The 22273-nt window shown below is 44.2% G+C and overlaps 1 protein-coding gene across 2 annotated transcripts in view; it reads left to right on the plus strand.

Annotated features, from left to right (window-relative positions):
* Positions 1 to 6591: 6591 nt before the first annotated feature.
* PRELID2 (PRELI domain containing 2) overlaps positions 6592 to 22273 on the plus strand; it is a 55109-nt gene continuing 39427 nt past the window's right edge. For both annotated transcript variants that reach the window (XM_054977670.1, XM_054977671.1), the window contains exon 1: positions 6592 to 6712. In XM_054977670.1, the coding sequence (XP_054833645.1) occupies positions 6638 to 6712 (75 nt within the window). In that variant the 5' untranslated portion in view covers positions 6592 to 6637. The remainder of the gene's footprint in view (positions 6713 to 22273) is intronic.

Genomic DNA, 22273 nt, shown 5'->3' on the forward strand with positions numbered 1-22273 from the left:
ATCCAGCCACCTCAGTCCACTAAGCCCCCTCCCAAATTTTGTTCATGGGAATCAGCACAGCAGAGAGAGCAAACTGGGGATTTGCAGGAGGAGGGCGGATTTCTCTAAAGAAAACATAATGCCCTTAAGTCTTTGGAACAGGTGGATGAATGCAGGCCATTTTTTGGAAATGATAAAAAAATGATACTAACTACCCAGTAAAGTGCCTAGGATTGGCATGTTAGTGATTCTGTGAATGTGGTTCAATCCAGGAATTCAAATGTAAGTTTTTGCTTGGATGTGCTCATTAAAATATATCTTAAATTAGTTTGTAAAATACATTATTCTCCCTTTTTTTTGTTCAATGGAATACTATTTATGTTTTTTGTGGGAACTATTTTGACGTCTCCACATGTTGCATTTCCTTTGAGAGAAATATTAAGGGCATTTGAGCAAAGGACAATATTTTAACACATCCATCTATAAAATGACAGTTCTTGGCTTTAATTATCAGAGACACAGGAGGAACTGTGGTTCTGGGTTTGAGGTACACAGAAATGCTTATACCTTGGGAGCCTCTGACATCAGGGGATGAGGCAACATGAGAGACAGCCTCACACCCCACAGGTCTCACTGTTCATTGTCCTTGATCTTCAGACCGAAGAGATTGATTCTCCTGGAGAAAATGGCAACTTCAGAGTGTGGACTCTGTCATCGCTTCTCCACAGAGCTCTCTTCCCTCCCAAATTCCACCATCTCCAGGAACTGCTCCCAAACCTCCAGGAATTTCCCAGAGTTGGCAACTGTATGCCTGTGGGACATTGTTGCAGCAAGGTTAAACCTGCCCCCCCTCACCACTGACGCTGGCTCTCACTAATAGTTAGGGAGTCCCACACAAGGGTGTAATATACTATTAATGAACCCCCACCCAGGGGCTTAGCCATTATACAAGCCTTACCACCACACACCTAGCAGCCGCTTGTTAGACAATTTTGTGATGTAAATCGTTATTAACAGCGTTCGGTGTGTTACAAATAGCAGTGTCTGGTCTGATATGGATGAGGCACTGAGTGATGTTTATATAGATTCTGATCTCAGTGCTATGACAAAGTTATTGTATTGCACGCCAAAGTGCTGCCAGGTTTGAGCAAGAACAGGAATTACCACACCCTTTCCATAAACCTTTCACAAACCACCTTAGCCCATATCCTTTCTCTCTCAGACAAAGAAGCAGTGAGGGGGCAAAGGTGATTTTGAAAGGGAAGTGGCCAAATAATGGATTTGAGTAATCCCTTTAGGCTTGCAATGGGGGGGGGGGGGCAGGGACAAAACTCTAGGGGCCTACGGCTGCAATCCTAAGCATATTTTCCTGGGAGTAAGCCCCAATGACTAAAATGTGACTGAGTAGACCTGCTCTGTATGTCATGTAGGTTGCTCAGGACAGGAGCCAGGAAGCTTTGCTATCTGTTTTAATCTTTGTTTCTGTTTTAATCAAACATATTGAGTGTATTCTTCTGAACTGAGGGGGACCCGGCTGTTGTGAAAAGATAGATGAAAAAATCTTTGTCTTGGTGTTCATGGCGGCCTTTCATATGCCTGGCTCCTCCTCCTCACCACCAAGTTTACTGTTATTGCTGCAGCCTTTTGAGACTGCCTTGTTTTTTCTTTTTTGGAACTGAAGAGGGAGATGCACACTTATCTATGGGTCACCTGTAGCTTCAGTCTGAGCGCTTAGCCCGCTCAATGTGTATTTCTAGAAATGGGCAATGAGGTCTGAACTGGGAGGGTTCTTTTCATTACAAAATTAATGTCGTTTAAAGCTTGTTAAAGCCTGATTGACAGAATTAGTTGCACAGTGGCAGGCGTGGCTGTTTTCACAGCATTTGGCTTAAGGAAACAAAACTGAGGCCAGGACAATAGTAAAAGAGAAAGCATACTTTACTGAATAATATTCCACTTCCACCAGGAAGAAATCTATCTACAAACTATTATCTACAAATGGCCCTTGAAGCTGGCCGTACGTGTGTGAGTCTGCTTGCAGACATTTTGGAGCTTGTGTGTAAGGAGGATCATGGAAGAGAAAAGAAAAACAGTTAAGAAGAAGGTTAGAGGCGGGAAAGTATTTGTTCACCTGTAAGAGAAGCATGAAGAAAAAGCACATCACCCCTTATTCTGTTGCCAAGATAAACATGCGTATCACCCCTGCCCCAGTCTTCCAAGCATGTGGAGCTGCCTTTTCCCAGTGAGGCTGAAGTTGATTCCCAGTTACCAGTATTTTGTTTGCAATTCCTCATTCCTTATCCAATCATAAATATAGAAGATAAAAGCTGTGTACCTCAAAATAAGGCTTAGATCACCACATAACATTTTTCTACTGAGACTAAACTAATAGTAAGGCTATGTCTGAGCCCCAAGAGAGTACTTCACTTCTATTTTGACATTTGATTAACTATTGGTTGTTAATATTTTCAGCTGGATAGCTACCATTTTTGCTTGGTGTTTCCAGCATGCCAAAGGTGCAACCTGATATTAGCCACACTTTGTTTCTATTGAATTCAGCAAAGCATTTTGCTTAACATTCTGAAGAAAAGGCCTTAAGAGCATGACCTGAAAGATCTTTAATTCTCCCATCTTTTCAAATCCAGCCTGAGGAATAGAAATAAAAAATGTACACATTGTATTGTTATTTTGACTGGTATTAATAAAAGCTATTGCATGGCTTCTGTGAGGAAGCCATGCAATATGGCTAGGATTTCCAAAATTAAAAACAGCACAAAAAAGCATTAGACATGGTATGTCAAACAATGCAGAAAGTGGAATTAGAAAGTAGAGAACAATAGATATAGTGAATCAAGCCTGACCACCAAATGTGTACGTAGCTTCAGAAAGACAGTCACATGGGTATTGCAAGAGCAAGATCTGGGTCCAAAAGCCCTTCATGGTGGGCATTGCAGTATAAGATAGGGCTTCGAGTCCTTTTTCAGACTGTTGGGTACAACAACAGAAAGAACTCAGCTGAACGCATAGCCTGATATGGCAGCGCCAGTCCTAGCTGCTGACAGGGCTACCCTTTCCTTCCCAGCTCATGGGTGGCTACCTACTTGTGTGTTCTTCCTTTCTGTCCTAGTGATATGGAAGCAGAAAGATCATGAGGGCTGGTGACGCAACAAGGGAGGTAATTCAACCCCTTCTAATGACTGAGAGAGGCTGGCAGGGCCACCACTAGAGAATTACACTGTGGAAATGCAGTGAAGTGCTGAGGCAGCAACTCTGGCTGGCTCTTTCTGCACTGTCTAACTGGAAAATGTGGAAGGCCACCGGACTCTAACTTGCTCAGCAGAGCTACGTGAATCAGTATAGCTTTAGTTGGAGAGATACAGGGTGGAAGGGGAGAAGAGGAGCAGAGCTTTTGTAAGGAAGTTAGAATCGCTCAATAATATACAAAAAATCACCACTGAATTTGTTTTTCTGATCTATATGCTTTTCTCATTTTATTTACTTCTTAACTCGTCTAGGGTTGCCAGTCTCCAGGTGGTGGCTGGAGATCTCTTAGAATGACAACTGATTTCCAGACCATAGAGATTAGAAAACAGCTGCTTTGGAGGTTGGAATCTATGGCACTATACCCCGCTGAGGTCCCTCCCCAAACTATGTCCTCTCCAGGCTCCACCTCCCAAATCTCCAGGAAGTCCCTACCGTTCTCCTCAATGGGGATCCAAAGCAATTTACATTGTTCTCACCTCCATTTTATCCTCACAACAGCTGTGTGAGGTAGGTTAAGCTGGGAGCATGCTCCCCTACTCAAGCTCACCCAACAAGGTTCTCATAACAGAGCGGGGATTTGAATGTCGTCTCTCAGATCCTAGTCAGACACTCTAACCACTGTGCTCACACAGGGCCTCATTACACAGGGCACAAAATAAATGAATGTTGAACAAGCTTAAAAAGTACATGTTTTCCCCCAGAAAGTGGATAACAACAAACTAAGTAAATAAAGAGACAAAACAGTAATAGCATAAAACAAGATAAAACCCTCAAAAATGTGTTAACTGTTTGTTAACTGGAGTATGAGATGGGATTTTTCAAAGAGAGAATATGGAGGGGTGCTCTGGGTCAGTGGTCATCAGAGTGTGCAAAAGTGAGCAAGTGAGCAAGGAACTTAGGCAGGGTGTGACACATTAGGGGACCATGGAAGTCTGGAAGGCTGCTGAATGGGAGAGGGGAACAAGAAGGGGGACAAAGCGAGGATTTATGCTTGAAAATAGAGGGGATGGCTGATATTAACCACATGAAAGTGAAAGTAAACCAAGGAGCTGACAGGAAGGATAAATACACAGATGGAACTGGTGATACCTACACATTGTCCAGAAATATCAACTAAAATGTATTTTTCCTTGTCTATCGTTTGAGACTCTGGTTGCAAACGAGTATTTCTACTCCTAGGGGTTGTTGTTCCACTCAGGGGGCTGTCATTCAGGTAACAGAGCCCTTCTTCTACACCCAGGGGGTTTCAATCCCGTCAAAGAAGGCTTCTGCTACACCCAGAGGCTGTCATTCCACTCAGGGGCATGCCATTTCAGTCACAGAATGCTTCTGCTAGATCCAGGGGTGTCATTCCACTCTGTAGCCTGTCATTCCAGTCCCAGAGCACTTCTGATACACACAGGAGCTGTCATTCCAGTTAGAGGCTTGTCATTCCAGTCCGAGAGCCCATCTGATACATCCAGAGGCTGTCATTCCACTCAGGGGCCTGTCATTCTAGTCCCAGAACCCTCCTAATACACCCAGCAGCCATCATTCTACTCAGGGGCCTTTCATTCCAGTCCCAGAGCTGTTCTGTCACACCCAGGGGCCATCATTCCCCTGAGGGGCCTGTCATTCCAGTCCAAGACCGCTTCTTATATACCGAGGGCCGTTATTCCACTCATGGCCTGTCATTCCAGTTACACAGCCCTTCTGATACACCAGGAGCTGTCATTTTCTCAGGGGCTTGTCATTCCAGTTCCAGAGTCCCTCAGTCACACCCAGCGGCCGTCAATCCACTCAGGGGCCTGTCATTCCAGTCCCAGATCCTGCCTTCTACACCCAGGGTCTGTTATTCCACTCAGGGGCATGTCATTCCTGTCCTAGAGCCCTTCTGATACAGCCAAGGTCCCTCATTCCAATTCGGGGCCTGTCATTCTAGTTTCAGAGCCCTTCACTCACACTCAGGGTCTGTCATTCTACTTAGGGGCCTATCATTCCAGTCCCAGAGCACTTCTGATAGAACCAGGGGCCGTTATTCCACTCTGAGGCCTGTCATTCTAGTCCCATAGCCCTTCTAATACACCCACGGGGCATCATTCCTCTCAGAGGCTTGTCATTCCAGAGCGCTTCTGCTACATTCAGGGTCTATCATTCCACTCAAGGGGCTGTCATTCTTGTCCCAGAACACTTATGTCACACCCAGGGGCCTTCATTCCACTCAGGGGCCTGTCATTCCAGTCCCAGAGCGCTTCTGCTACAGCCAGGGTCTGTCATTCCAGTCAGGGGGCTGTTATTCCCATCCCAGACCCCATCTGTTATACCCAGGGGCCATCATTCCTCTCCAGGGCCTGTCATTCTAGTCCCAGAGCCCTTCAGTCACACCCAGGGGGCATCAATCTACTCAGGGGCCTGTCATTCCAGTCCCAGAGCACTTCTGATAGAACCAGGGGCCGTTATTTCACTCTGGGGCCTGTAATTCCAGTCCCCGAGCCCTCCTAATACACCCAGGGGCAGCGCTTCTGCTACACCCAGGATTTGTCATTCCACTCAGGGGGCTGTCATTCTTGTCCCAGAGCACTTATGTCACACCCAAGGTCTGTGATTCCACTCAAGGGCCTGTCATTCCAGTCCCAGAGCGCTTCTGCTACACCCAGGGTCTGTCATTCCAGTCAGGGCACTGTCATTCCTATCCCAGACCCCTTCTGTTACACCCAGGGGCTATCATTCCACTCAGGGGCCTGTCATTTCAGTCTCTGAATAGTCTATCTGGGCCCAGGCACCTTCCTTCAAAATACACTCCACATTTTCTTTGCAACTTTTTTTTTTTTGCTATAATGTGTTTCAGTGGAGCCCATGAAAGTAAATGGGCATTCTTGGTTCCCATTATTTCCAATGGGCATTCAAGCCTCTCCCATTATTTTCAATGGACAACCTGTCATTCCTTTTAGTACCTCCCCTCTGAAAGGGTTCTTACTGTTCAAACGCTATTAGTTTCCTAACAGGAAAATGCTTCCCTATTAATTTCTCATGCAAACGTGTGATAATCATACTCATGTCCTTTATGTTTGGCTTGGATGTAATATAAAGCCAAGGACGGTCAAAGCTTGCCATCCCACGCGTGCGATCGGTGCCTTCTCCTTGCCACCGAACCTCGTGGTCAAAACCCGAAAAATTTGTTCTTTCCAGGCTCAGCTCCGCATGTGTTTAATCTGCGGCCCGCAAAGGGGCTTGCCTGGAGTCAGCAATCCCGCAGGGCGCTGTCAAACTGCGCTGGACTCAGCTGCGGGAGCTTGGGGAGGAAGGAGGGGAGGGGACGCAGCAGCCCGGGAGGGGAGGGGACTGGCCATCGGGCGAGTGCCGCCGGAGTTCGAGAACTGCTTAAGGAGCGGGCAGCCGCCGCTCTGCTCCCGCTATGGGGGTGACCGTGGAGGCGCACACAATTTACAGATACCCCTTCGAGCAGGTGGTGGCTAGCTATCTCCGAAAGGTAAACGGGCCCGGATTCTCCCTGCCCCGCTGAGCTCCAGGAGGAAGCCTCCCCGCCCCCCGCCCCGAACTTCCGTTGGGCTCCTCTTGCTGCCCTGCTCGCCGCTTGCGAGGCTCGGCCGCAAGACGAGGCAGCTTCAGCCCCAGCGGCGGCCGCAAAGGCAGGAGGGCGCGAAGCCCTCCCGTCGTTTAGTCCTTCGAAGCAACGCAGTCGCGGCCCGCCCCTTTCCGGGGTAGAAGGCGGGCGGGCGGGGAGAGGGAGGGCTCTGAGCGCCCCTCCGACTTTCTTTAGCTTTTTGGGTCTTTCCGCGGCTCGCTCTGATGGGTGCTCGTTTCCCTGCCCTTCTCTGTGGGCGCAATTACGGTCCTACTCAAGTCACAAGCGAAACTCCCATGGCACTCGGTGGTCGGGCTTGCAGAACGTGGTTAAAGAATTTCTGTGTCGCTGGATTTCGCCTCCGATGTTAGGCCTCCCCGCCCACCCCATTTCCCCTTTACAGTTTTCTGTGTGGCCGATTACCTCGTCTTCCTTCCTGTCTGATTCCATTTTAGCGTGGGGCAGAGGGGCGGAACCCCTTCGAGGCTTCCTTTTTTCTGGCGTAGGCTTGTGAGAGTGCTGTCGCCCAGAGCTTTCTGTTTTCCGTGTATTCCCCCCCCCCCCCGCGTGTTTTCACCGCGCAGTTTTGTGGTGGGATTTGGAAGCCCGTGGCCCATCTTTCTCATACTCATTTTTTGTTTTTCTCATGCTTTCCTAGTTCCTTCTGAGAGCCTTTTCAGATCTTATGTTTTCCAGCTACGTATCCCCTCTTTTTGCCACATCCTGTGTCTAGTATACTTTCTGGTACAGTCAGAAACAAATATAAAATAGCTTGTAAATTTCCTAGGTAAAGGCAAAGGCAGTCCCCTGTGCAAGCAAGGAGTCATTACTGACCCATGGGGGTACTTGCTTTGTAACTAGTACCTGTCAGACTGGCATTTGCCCTTTGGAGTATTAAAAAATGTGTTCCCCACTTGCATGCACCCCCCCCCCATTGTGATCATATGCCGAAAAGATGCAAGGCCTTATCTACAGATTTTAAAGTGGGGATGAACTCTGAAGGTGAAGCATCAAAAGTAGGCTCTTTTTTTTTTAATCCAAAACCGTTTTGAATTTATTTTCAAGAAACAAGTGGGTACCAGGAAGCACATCAGACACTATGGTGCCCCTTGGTGCCATGCAAGGGACTGCTGATTTAAGATTTCAAAGCCAAAAGCAGCATTTTGAATTTGGCTTGGAAACCAGATGTCTCAGAGTCTCTCTACACAATACATCATACATGGGATGCTCAAATGACTTACTTTCTTTGTGGTCTTATAGTCAAGTGTATTCTGTCTCCCTATGTGTATGCACAATGGGAGAACAAGTGTAAGATCCTTCACTTAATCCTACTCGTGTGTAGAGAGACTCTCAGGCAAGGAGCTTTGTTCTGTACTAGTGGACCCAAATGCTCTTAAAGTGAAGCCCCATGGTAACAGTCAAGCATGGTACATTCAAAAACATGTATAACAGTTCCCAGATGGTCAGATAATGCTACTGCCAGTGGAACAATATGCCATTCTCCATAAATGGAACAATATGTTGTTTTCCATAAATTTTATTGAGCAGCAAGCTATGGGCCAAGAGAATATCTATACTGTAAATGTGATTTTACAGAAGGGCAAAGTCCTGCCTCTCTAAATTCTTCTCCCTGTTTGTTCACCTATCACAGTTGTCAGACGTTGGTTTAGAGAAAGCTGTAGTTCTTGCATCTGATTTAAATTAAAACTAGAACTGCATGTTGTGAGCATATTGGTGATGCAACACTCCAGTTCTCTAGATAACATATCCCATAGATATTTAATAGAAGTTACAGATATTATATTCAGTTATGTGCATTTCTCCCCTGGTTTTTAACTGAAAAGCAGCCTTGGAGAACTACGATCATCAGTGAGAAGAAAGGAATCATTGCTTTACTTTCCCCCTGCATTAAGCACTGACACTCTTCCACTCCTGATTACAGCCTTCCAATGCTATTTTTCAGTAAAAAATGTGTGTGTGGGGGGGGGGGGGGGAGGTTACATGCATTTGCTTGTACATCTAGTTTTGCTGCTACATAGTAGTGACTGTGACAATTCCCACTCTCTTTTTGTTTCACTTTAAATACAAATGTGGAACCTGCTTAATTATATGTCTTCATCCTATGCTAACACTGACTTTATTGCCCTCTAGCTGTGACTTTTTAGAATAAAATGGAAATTTAAAAATAATTATGACTTCTCTGTCTGTTTTCCACTTAGCACACTGAGGGCAGATGACCTTGCTCGTTACCTTATCCATTTTGTTCAAAAGGATAACTTTTTCAAGCAACAGACACTTTCCCCATTTTAAGGACCTCTGTGTCTTGATTTGGTCTTCATATGCAATATTATATTTATCTACAATTTTTTTTTCTCCGCAGTATTTGTTTCTGGTGAATATAAAAGACTATGTCCCCTAATCTGTTCATGTCTCAGTGGAAGCTTATTGCCAGTCCAGCTCTTACCAACAATTTCATTTTTAATGGAATAGTTTTTTTGTTAATAATTCCTTTAACTCAGTATATTTGTTTTGGTCATTGCTTCTCTCTCTTTCTTTCTCTTGTATTTTATTCTGCTCTTCCTGTCCCTGTGCTCTCCATAGATGGCCATCCTATCCCATGCTTGCCATTTGCCCACCTGCAATGGACAAACCCTCCCCTCAGCCCCAGTCCCCTGCCCTCTAGAAAGCGGGAGAAGAAATGGCTGGGGAACGGCCTCAATAACAACACTGTAGGAATCACCCCATTTCCCTATGGTCTTTATCTTGCAATCTCCTAGCATTTGCCCAAGCAGGGATCGCAGCCCGTTTCCATCCAGTGACTCAATGCCATTTTGTTCAGTGTATTTTTTAGTTTTGACTGCCTCTGTCTTGTATTGTTCAACTCAATTCCTGGATGTGTTGCAACTTTTCATTTTAGTCTGCTTCATTAAATTCAATAACATATTTGCTAGTTCAAATCAGAGAGCTGTATGTAGGGTGATCAGTCCTCGAACCATTGCCTGGCCCTACACTTTTGGAGAGAAAATCTCTCCTCTGTCCCTATACTAACCTATGCTGATCTACAGCTATGGTTACTTCAGTTGTTACTGGAGTTCATGAGGAACAGATGCTTTTGCATTGCCGGTATTGAGGAAGGCAGCTTACTGTGGACAGCAGTATTGAGGGACAGCCGTGGTGGTGGCTTCTTCTGTACTTTTTTGCTCACTGTGTGCATGAGGTGAAGTGCCAATAAATGGTTTCCAGAGAGCTGCTCTAGCATAGTGGTTAAGTGGCTGGTGGATCAGCAGTTTGCTAATTCGACTCCCACTACTGCCATGATCTCGGGAGGTGGTCTTGAGTAAACCACTCCCCTCGGCCCCAGTTGTATTGTGGGGATAATAATAACACTGACTTTCTTCACCACTCTGAGTGTCTGTCCGGAAGAGTGGTACATAAACATACTGTTGTTGTTATCTTTCTTGCTCTAGTTGACTGTTCTGTTCAATGAGACTTCAAGTATGCAGATGTGGCCTCCTATACAAGCATTCCCTATCCACAGTAGTGCCTTTCTTAAGCCTGGTCTGTACATAGAGGAGAATGAGGTGCTATAGAACTGGGGTGGCAGAATGGACTGTACCACTTCAAACTACACGTGGTAGATTTCTTGTTTCTTCTCACAGAAAAACCTCCATGGAAATAGTAAACTAGGGCAGCAGGAAGAATCATGGTACCTGTTCTCTTTGCTTGCTAAGCTTTTCTATTTGCAGGAAATTTTTAACATAACAAATAATCTTCTACCCACAATCTGACGTGGTGTAGTCCAGCATTCTGCCATTTCATGCTCCTGTATATGTGAATCAAGGTCATAGTGAATGTATTAGAATAATTTTCTTAGCAGTTTTACTTTTTACAGCTTGACAGTTTTATTGCTATGTTGACCTATGAAAATGGCTTACCAGTACTGCATGTTTATAATCAGTTTAAGAATTGTTTTGTACTACTGAAACAACTTTAGTCTGCACTTTACAAATGATCAATGTAATATTAGTTTTCTGTCAGTGCAACCAAAGGCAAAAATGAGATTGAAAAGGAGAAATTTAGACCATCCCAGCTGTGTTTTTCAAAGATATGTACCATTAAGTCTATTCAAGTAATCATACTGCAGGTTGTATGTTTGTCTACGTTTCTCAGAAGTAAGTTCCAGTGAATTAAATAGGATTTATTTCTTAGTAAATGCACCCAGGATTACAGTCTCAATGAATGTAAATTCTATACTGATAGCCCTGTTTTTGTTGCAGCAAAACCAAAATGGAGTCCTTTGGTACCTTTATGTAGCATACAGCCACACAATCATATTCATTTTATGTGTCATGAAGCAGGCTCTATCTAGCCCATGAAAACTTTTGCTACAATAAATCTGTTATGATTATTGTGGCATTTTAAAGACTTTTTGTTTTAGCCTTAAAAGAATAGGTATTACACAGCATTTTCTGCCTTACGATGCAACTGCTTAAACAAGCTATTTGTTACTTTGGTATTCCCAAATCTCAGCAGTATGTCTACAAAACAAAGCACAAAAAAGTGTGACAAAACACATGAGACTCTCATCCCACATAGCAGTACCTGTAATGGAAGTAACGGGTAAAAGTAATGGGGAAAAAATTCATCTTGGCCCTGGGAGAATGAAAGATGGCTAAAATATAAGTGCTTGCAGAAATGATTTTTTTCAGGAAATCATAATGCATGTGTAATCCCTTGATACTAGAAGATAGAGATGTTTCACCTTTAAGTTGGATATCACTGTGTAGAAATTGCATTTTCCCAGCACTCAAAGCTCAAATTGTGGCTGGTAGGAAAGCACTGTTCTCCTTCCGCTAGTGCAAACTAGTAGGGTATGTTAGTTTATGTGCCAGAGTTTCAGGCACCTACTCCATAATGCATAAAACATCTCCACTCTTGTGACAAATCTCACATCTGTATGATTCTTTTTTTTAAAACTTCAATGGTTTGCTATAAATTGCATATAATACACGCAACAATGATAATATAATCCAGTCTAACAAGTTTTTTTTTTAATTAATCTTGAGCCTTGTACTTATAATCAGTTTTGGATATTGTCCTGGTTATTTTTGTATAATTCATTGCTGTTAGCTAGTATCTCTATACACTTGAACTTCAAACTGTCATTCACTATTATAACAATCAACAGTCTATAATAAACAACTGAATACCATCAACTGTAAAGACCAACAAACAAACCAACAAGGAAAATTGCTTAATAACTATTAACTTTCAACTTTGTCTTCCTCACTTTTTTTGTGTGATGTTGTAATAAGTCTTTATTTGTTTTTTTTAATTTTTGTTACTAAAATTTTTTTATTAATTTTTTTTAATTCGTTATTTATTTTTTATTTATTTTTATTTTATTTTTTGTATTTACCTTTGTGATGTCAACGACAAACAAATAATAACACACAATCAATTTTTTGAATCTTATCTAATTGAGAATTCTCTTTGTTTAATTATAAACTATAAACCCTTCTCCCCCCCCCCTCTTCCCCCTCCCTTTCCCTCCCTCAAAAATAGCCCCTTCAATGAACTTATTCCCCTCTTTTCTTTAAAACATTGTAGAGGATAAATGCTCAGATGGAAGTAAATATGTATATATTTTTTCCTCTCCTTTTTTCCCTTTTCTTAATCAAGTCTGTTAATTCCCCTTAATAATTGCTACATCTGTATGATTCTTGAATACATTTGTATCAAGCTGCCTGTTTTTAAACGTACATATATTAATTTTTTTTAAAAAAATGCCAAGTTCTTTTACACAGCGCAGTACAATTGCAGCTATATCCCTTTTGTTCTTCGAAGACTCTTTACTTTCCCTCTCCTTTACTGAAATTTATCTGTCCTACTGTTGTTATTTTAAAGGGACAATCAGTAAAACCCCCCTTTCTTTCCATTTGCACTGTTGCTTTACTACTTGGGCTGGTGTGAAGACTGCTTTGGAGAAAGTTACTTCCATTAATCAGAAAGAAAGAAGGGAAAAGGTTGTACGGTCCTGCATTTGTGTTATGACATAAACTGCCACAGATTCAAGAAGAAGCTGTGAAATGAGGTAGAGGATCAAACCCGAATTATTTTCAGTTGCATGAAGAATCAATCACTTTTGACAACTTTTTATTAAGTATGTAAGTACATAAGAAGAGCCCTGCTGGATCAGACCAGTGGTCCATCTAGTCTAGCAGCCTGTCTCTCACAGTGCCAACTAGTTAATGGAGAGGGCCAACAACAGCACATAGAGGTCTCCTCCAGATGTTACTTCTTGACACTAGTATCCAGAGGTTTACTGCCTCTGAATGTGGATGTTCCCTTTAGTGAACATGGCTAGTAGCCACTGATAGACCTAGGGTTGCCAGGTCCGGGTTGGGAAATTCCTGGAGGTTTTGAGTATGGAGCCTGGAAAGGATGGGGCTTGGGGAGGGGCCTCAGTGAGGTATAATGCCATGATAGAGCCAACCCTCCAAAGCAGCCATTTTCTCTAGGGGAACTGATCTTTGCCACCTGGAGATCAGTCGTAATTCTGGGAGATCTCCAGCCACCACCTGGAGGCTGGCAACTCTACCTGCCCTCCATGAATCTGTCTAATCCCCTTTTAAAGCTGTCTATGCCTGTGGCCATCACGACATCTTCTGGCAGTGAATTTCACATTTTAATCATTTGTTGTGTAATGAAGTATTTCCTTTTGGCTGCCCTGACACTTCTGCCCTTCCGCTTCATTGGATGCCTTCAAGTTTTAAACTGAAAAGTCCCAGATTCTTCAGATTTTCCTCATATGAAAGGTGCTCAAAAGCACCTGACCATCCTGGTTGCCTTCTTTTGTCCTTTTTACAGCTCTGCAGTAGCCTTTTTGAGATTCATTGATCAAAACTGTACAAGGTATTCCAAATGAGGCCGCATCATGAATCTATACTGCGGCGTTACAATATTGGCTGCTTTATTTTCAATCCCTTTTCTAATAATCCCCAGCACAGAATTTGCCTTTTTTCACTGCTGTGGCACAGTGGGTTGACACATCCTCTTATCCTGTGTCTGCTAAGCTTACCCAGGAGTCTTTGGTGAGAAACCTTGTCAAAAGCCTTTTTAAAGTCCAAGTATATAATGTGCACTGGGTCACCATTATCTATATTCTTTTTCACTTTCTCAAAGAACTCCAAAGGATAGTTTAGGCATGACTTTTGCTTTGTAGAAGCCATGTTGGTTTTCCCTCAGCAGGTTTTGTTCCTCTATGTGCCTAATAATTCTATCTTTGATAACAATTTCTACTAATTTGCTTGTAACAGAGGTTAGACTGACTGGTTCCCCTCTGGACTCCTTGTTAAATATCAGTGTAACATTTGCTACTCTTCAGTCTTCTGGTACAGTGGCTGATTTAGTGATGAGCTACATAGGCCATTTTCACATGTCTTTACATTGTGCAAAACTCATGGAACAAGGGCATCCGAAAACAGAATCATGGTGCAATGATGTCAGAAATTGCACCATGAAGACACCCTCATTCCGTGAGTTTTGCATGATGAAAAGACGTGTGAAAACAGCTATATACTGATTAGTAGATCAACAATTTCACATTTGAGCTCCCCGAGAACTCTTGAGTGTATGCCATCATGACCTGGAGACACACTGGTTTTAATTTCCCCAATAGGTTTAGAATTTCATCTTTTGTCAGCTTAATTTCACTCAGTTCTTCAGACTCCCTCCCTGAAAATAATGGTTGTGGCCTGGACACATTCATTTAGCTTCTCTGCTATCTCCCCATCTTTTTTAGCAATCTTTTTATTCCTTGGTGAACTAAAGGCCTATCTGCTTCTCTGTCTGGTTTCCTGTTCAGGATATATTTAAAGAAATTATTTACCAACGTCCTTGTCAATTCTATTATTATATTTGACTCACTAAATATGCTATGTATTTATAAGCTCTTACTCTGCAAATTTACTTTATTTCTCACAATATTCTGGAAGCCTGACATTGTAACTGATTCCTGTTCCTCGGGGATTTAAAACCAATTCCCTTAATTAGATTTTATGGTATGTTATTTTGTATTGTTTCCATTTTTTAAGCTGAGTTTGATCTTGCAGATTAAAAAATGAACTCCTCCTTTGTCTTGAAGGATTTAATTATCATTATAAATGTACAGTGTATTATTAATTAACTTAGTCTAACCTTTTCAGTCAAATACAAAATATCTTAAAAGTTGTTTTCTTCTCTTTGAATTTAAGGCACATTTTTCTAAACTTGGTATAGTGTGTTTGTTGTTTAGCATCATATTTCAGTCTGCTTAGTTTGCTTATGGATGCCACTCTTTTTTTAAACCTTCTCAGTGGAAATCCCCACTTGAAAAGCGGATACATGCTGATTTTTGGGGTGATATTTATTTTTGTTGTTGCTAATGGTAAGTGGGGGAAATAAATACATTTTCAGAAATAGCAGCACGTAAAGAGATAACAATATTAATCAATAGGTTCATACTGTGGCAGCACTGCCACTCAAGAAATTTGTTCATTCTCTTCGATGGAACAGCGCAGGAAAACCACCATCGCTACTCATCAGGTGTCTGAATCTAGAGAAGCACATTTTTAGCGCTTCCTGCCAGCCAAGGCTTTCATCTTTTCCTCAACAGTGGGCCTGCATGCTGCATCACAGGCAAGCCTCTCTCTCACCTTAGGGATCTTCAGAAGCAGTCTGGTGCTTAGTGGGATAGAGGAGAGGAGTGAAGATGAAAGGCCTAAAAGGGATATACAAAATCCTTTTCATGCATAAAAAAGATGGCAGAAGTATGGGCCTACCCATATCTTAATAATAATAAAAAAATAGCACGGCATTTTTTAGCTGTGTAGAGCAATTCAATTTTTAAATAAATGTGAAATTGTAACATTATTATGATTTATAAAGCTTTCGATGAACTGTAACATTTTTTAAAATGAAGGAGTATAACACTGTATGCTTATTATTGATCATGCATACCTTCTGCAAATAACTATTTGGCTTAGATGTAAATTAGTGTTTTAAATGGATGGCAACAATTTAAGAAGTCATTTGCCTTTCCTGTGCAGATCTTATATACAGATGAGATGGGAGAATAAGCTTTTATGTGGTAAATATTTGATTCTGGCTTTGGCCTGAAGTTCCTTGTGTCTTAGATAAACTGATGGAGCTTCTTAGTTGGTGTGCACTTATTCCTCTGTAACTGCAACATGAGATAACTGCTTTGGTAGTTAACTATAACAGACTGCAAAAACACATTATTCAGCCTGGATTGGCTAAGCAATGACTGCCCAGGGTCTGCTAGCAATGGTGGGACTATGTCATCCACACTCACAATGTGTATTTTCCTCATTATAAATACACACCAGTTACATATGACATCCTCAAATATTTCAAAATCTTATTACCGCACTACTTTGGAATTTGGATCGTTTCATACATTTCTGCAGTTTACCACAAGATGGCGCTAAATTGTTTTGGAGGTGGTGTGATCTAGTTAAAGAAGCTGTGTATTTTTGAAAACTGTTAACAGTGTTCACTAATAAAGCATAACTTTTAGCCAACCTTATTGATCTGTACTGCCCCTGTATACAAAATATATTCCTATCAAGTAAGTCAGAAGCGATTTACCACTCTGGGTACTATTTGGACAGATTCTGTCTCCCTTTTAATCCCTGCTCAAATTTCTTTGCATATAGTAAACTCTTGTGTTATAGAATCAGATTGCTCTAGACTGGTGTAGAACGGAGACTGGAAAAATCCCCTGCTTTCTCCTTTCCTTGTATATTGGAGGACAGGTCCTGTGTATATAGCCCACCCATAGATGCAATTTAAGATTTTTTCTCTCTAAAAGGGGATATGATCGTTGCACTTGACAGCACTATCTGAACCACGTTGTTAATAGATACTTTATATATTGGGTTGTAGGAGTTCAGACATGCCTGCCAACAGTGTTTGGGGGGGGGGGCTGAGGCCTTGCCTCTAATTCATTGTAGCTTATTTCTTGAAAACTGCACGACATTTATACACAGCACATGCTGATTCTCCAGTCTGTGTTACTATACTGGGGACATCATAGAAGAATTACATAACCAACACACGTTGCGTATTTCATGCATAGGAAAAACAGGTGCCCCATGGCACACAGTTCAAAGGCCTTCTGATACGTTTTTCTTTCTTATTAGCTGGTTGTGAATTCCATCCAAAATTGTGATGGCTGTATTGGAATTTTGCTGAGTTTCTTCAGGTATCATTGAAATAATTCTAGATTAATTATATTTAAATGAAAAGTCTTATAGGAGACTCTTCTGTATCTAAAGGAAATATACCTTAAAACAAAGCATATGAAAGGACTCAGGACTATGCAGGGAGAAGTCCCTCTACATGTTCACCACAGGTACCCGAAAGCAAATAATATTTGCTTTAAAGTCAGCATTGTTCATTTGACTCGTATCAGAAAATATAGGTGAATTGCCCCTCCAACATGTGTCATTCTGAGCTCCCTGAAACAAACAAAACACTTTGGTGGCTAAGAATAATGAAATAATTTCGCAACAGCCAAAACAGATATTATTTTGAGGGGTGAACAAGTCTGAGGGCCAAGCTAGAAGTGACGGATTCCCTGGGTTTATGAACACATGTGCTGACCCCATTTTTAATTGAGTTGCAGTTTTTTTTAATACAGAGCATGAGACACCCCCCCCCTCCAGAATAGATGCACAGCAGGGCAGTGTGGATGCATGGGCTTGCTGGCCAGCCAGCTCTCGCAGAGGCATGGCTTTCCTGCCTCTCTCTACCATGCTAGGTGGTAGGGGGGAGAAGGATTGCCCCTCTGCTTTCTGTGTGCCACCACCCCACTTTCCTCCTGTTCTTGCCTCCTTTCACAAAGGGTTGAGGGGCAATCCCTTTTCTCCTACCCAGGGCCGGCGCCAGAGGTTTTAGCGCCTGTGGCGGTGGGCACGCACGCGCCCCACAGGAGGCGTGATGACGTCATCACAGACGCACCACAGGGGGGCTGGGCTGTGTGCGGACCGCTGAGCGCAGAAGCTGCGGGCTGCTGCTGGAGCAGCGCGTGGAGGCTGCTCCGTGTGCTGCCCCAGCAGCAGCTCACAGCTTCTGCACTCGGCTGGGGCGGAGGAGTGCGCAGCGGAGCTGAGGTGGCTGGCTGCAGCAGTAGCTGTAGCCAGCCAGGCAGCCCCGTGCCGCCACCGCCACATGCCCCAGCGGAGCGCAGAAGCTGCGGGCTGCTACTGGAGCGGCGCGCGGAGGCTGCTCCGTGCGCCACCCCAGCAGCAGCTCACGGCTTCTGCGCCCGGCTGGGGCGGAGGAGCGCGCAGCTGAGCTGGCGTGGCTGGCTACAGCTGCTGCTGCAGCCATCCAGCCAGCTTCGTGCTGCCGCCGCCACGCGCCCCAGCTGGGCGCAGAAGCCGCGAGCCGCTGCTCGAGCGGCGCACAGAGGCTGCGCCTGGCTGAGGTGTGTGGCGGTGGCGGCGGCGGCAGCAAGGGGCTGGCTGGCTGGCTGGCTGGCTGCAGCAGTAGCTACAGGCGGCCCAGTCATGCCAGCTTCGCTGCGTGCGCCTCTGCCCCCAACACCCCCTCCAGCGCCCCTCCAGTGCCCGCGCGCCCGAGGCCACTGCCTACCTGGCCTCCATGGGCGCGCCGGCCCTGCTCCTACCCATCCGGCATGCCGGGTGAGGTGGAGAGGCCACGTCTCCGGGAAAGCTGGCCGGCCCCCACATCCTAGCTTGGCCCTGAGGTACAATTGCTTGGAGACTCAATAGTTCTGGAAAGTCAAACTGCTGAATAGGGTTGTAAGACCTACAAAGAGTCATGCTTGCAGCTGGGAGTACTTTTTGAGTTATATCTGACTTGCCAACTTGGATTGATAGACCAATGGCGAGGCAACCCTTACTAGAGAAGCTAACCTAATCACAGTGATGCACACCCTGGTGACTTCCAAATTTCAGTTTGATTCAAATTTCAGTTGGTTCAAATATGCCTGCCTACCTGACACCTTATTACAGGTTTAATTCCAAGCTAAAGTGCTACTTATGATTTTAAAAGGTTTGGGGCTAGGGTGTCTAAGACTGAGTTTGCCTTTTTTGCCACCGCATCACACTGATTGCTCATATTTAGTTTACAGTCCACGCTTACTCCAAGATCTCCTTTGCATTCACTACTACCCAGAAGTGTATTCCCCCGTCCTGTATTTGTGCTTCACATTTTTGTGGCCCAGATGTAATACTGTGCACTTATCTATGTTGAATTACATCCTGTTCACAACCGCCCACTTCTCCAGAGTATTCAGGTCTTGTTGAATTTTAACTCTATCTTCTTTGGTGTTTGCTACTCCTCTCAATTTGGTATCATCAGCAAATTCAATGAGTAGCCTGTTTACCCCTTCATCCAGATCATTGATAAAAATATTGCAAAGTACTGGGCCCAAAACCGAGCCCTGCGGCACTCCACTAGACACCTCTCTCCAATCTGATGAAACGCCATTGACCACCACTCTTTGGGTGTGGTTCTCTAACCAGTTGCCAATCCACCAAACTGTCCTATAGTCCAGTCTGCAGTCTTCCAGTTTACCCATTAGAATGTCATGGGGGACCTTATCAAAAGCTTTACTGAAATCCAAGTAAATCACATAGACAGAGTTCCCATGATCCAGTAGGCTCGTCACTCGATCAAAAGGTTGGTCTGACAAGATCTGTTGGGGACAAAAAGCCATGTTGACTTCCCCAGATCACTAAGTGGTCCTTCAGACGCTTACAGATCGATGCCTTTAAAATCTGCTCTGATATCTTCCCAGCAACAGAAGTCAGACTGACCAGCCTGTAGTTTCCTGGGTCATGCTTCTTCCCTTTCTTAACGATTGGGATAACATTCACTCTTCTCCAATCTTGTGGCACATCCCCAGTCCTCCAGGAGGCCTTGAAGATGATGGACAGAGGATCTGCAAGTTCTCTAGAAAGTTCTTTGAGCACTCTTGGGTGCACTCCATCCGGCCCAAGGGATTTGTATTCGTTCAGTGCAACCAGGTGCCTCTTCACAACCCCTTTGTCAATGTCAACTAGCCCCCCAGGTGTCATGTCTACTACCATCTCTAGATGGGCTCAAGTTCTTCAGGGAGAAAACAGGGGCAAAAAAGTCATTAAGCCTGTCTGCTTTTTCTCTGTCCTCCATCAGAATTTCTCCTTCTACTCCCAACAGTGGTCCAATTGCCTCTTTTACCTTGTGTTTGCTTCTCACATATCTGTAGAAGTTTTTCTTATTGTAGCAAGTCCCCCTGGCCAGACCCAGCTCATACTGAGCTTTGGCTTCTCTGATGGCTGATCTGCAGTACCTTGTAACCCTCTTTAGAGGTCTGACCCTCTCTCCATTTCCTGAATATTTCCTTTTTCTCCCTTAGCTTATTCTGGAGCTCTCTGTTCATCCATATCAGTTTCTTGGAGCCCTTACCATGTTTCCGTCTTGCTGGGATAGTGAGGGATTGAGCTTGCAAAAGCTCGTGTTTGAGAGGAGCTCATCCTTCACTTGCTCCTTTCCCTTCCAGCACACTCCCCCACTGAATGACTGTCATCAAGCCTCTGAGTTCATTGAAGTCGGCCCTACGAAAATCTAACCTATGAGTTTGGCTACGAACTTTCTTGGGCCTCCACAGCAACTGGAATTCAAAGAGGACATGGTCACTTCCCCCTAAGGTCCCCACCACCTTCACTCCATCTACCAATTTTTCCCTGTTGGTTAATATTAAGTCTAGTATGGCCGAGCCCCTTGTAGCTTCCTCCATCATTTGAAAAAGGAAGTTATTGGCCAGGCAGTTGTGTGAGACTTGCCGCTTTGCTGAGCTTGTTTCCCAGCACACATCAGGGAATTTGAGGTCACCCATAATTATAAGGTTCTGATGTCTGGATACTCTAGCAATCTGTTCATGGAGGGCAGCATCCATTTCCTCTCCCTGGTCAGGCGGTCTGTTGCAGACTCCAACAACAATACCCTTTGTCCTTCTTCCCCCTAGTTCCACCCATATACTTTCCACTGGTCTGTCAACCACATTATCCAGAAATTGCTGACAATCAAGCCCTCTCCTCACAAACAATGCCACTCTGTCTCCTCTTCTACCCTTCTGGTTTTTCTTGAAAAACTCGTGCCCATCCACTACCACATTCCAGTCATGGGAATCATCCCACCAAGTCTCAGTAATTCCTACTATGTCATAGCCCTCTATTTGCAAGAGAAGCTCAAGCTCTTCCTCCTTATTACACATACTTTGGACATTGGTATATAGGCACTTGTAGCCTTGTACCTTTGTTTGATCTGTCCTACTCAGGTGAGCTCCTGCTGTTATCACTTCTTCACTGAAATCCCCATGTTGATTGTCCCCTTCCCCTTGCGGCATCAGTTTAAAGCTCTCCTGATGAAGCTCTCGAGGTTCTTTCCAAACATTTTCTTCCCTGACCTTGAAAGGTGAAGCCCATCACGTGCTAGAAGGCCTTCTCTAAGAAAACTTATCCTGTGGTCCCAGAACCTAAAGTGTTCCTGCTGGCACCACCACCTCAATCAATGATTCATCTCGAGTATGGTCTGCTCCCTTTGCATTCCTCTTCCTTTGACAGGAAGGATAGAAGAGAATACCACCTGTGCCCCCACTGTCTTCAACTGCCCTCCAAGAGCTTCACAGTCCTCTTTAATTCTTGCGATGGTATTTGCGGCTGTGTCATTTGTTCCCACGTGAACCAGCACAAACGGGTACTGATCAGTCGGTTTGATCAGTTTTGGCAGTCAATCTGTAATTTCCTGAATTCTGGCTCCTGGCAAGCAACACATCTCTCGAAGTAGGGGATCTGGCCTAGACACATCCCATTCCGTACCCCTGAGCAGACAGTCCCCGATGATCACCACCTTCCGTTTTCTTTCACTTCCGTGTGGTTTCATACCCTCTTCACTCCCTCCTCCAGATTTTTGTGGTTCTCCTTCCACTCTTGTCTCCATCACCATCTCAAGCACCTCAAAATAATTCTTGAGCTCCAGTGGGCCAGAGCATCGCCTTAGTCCATGTCTTCCGGTTTGTACTGCAGAACCGATAGGCTGCTCAGAAGGGAGATCGACTCATCTTTCTTCTCTTGGACTTATTTCTTCATGCTTGTGCAGAGCCCCCAGGCTCTTCTCACTAAAATCCTCCCCTTCTTTGATTTCCTGAAGGGTGGTGATCCTCTTCTCCAGGCTCTGAATCTTCTCCTCCAAAAGCCTGACCAGCTTACACTTCTGACGAGTGAAGTCCATCTTCCCTTCTGGAAGGAAAACAAACATAGCATATTCCATGCAGGTGACTGGAAAGGGGCCTTCTGTCAACATCATTGCCTTGGCAAGGGATTCCCCTTGCCTCACTTCCCTGGGTCTCCTCTTGGTCTTTATGCAGCTTCTCTGAGGGCTGGGTAGACT

Source organism: Eublepharis macularius, chromosome 4, assembly GCF_028583425.1.
Source record: "Eublepharis macularius isolate TG4126 chromosome 4, MPM_Emac_v1.0, whole genome shotgun sequence".
Lineage (NCBI taxonomy): Eukaryota > Metazoa > Chordata > Lepidosauria > Squamata > Eublepharidae > Eublepharis > Eublepharis macularius.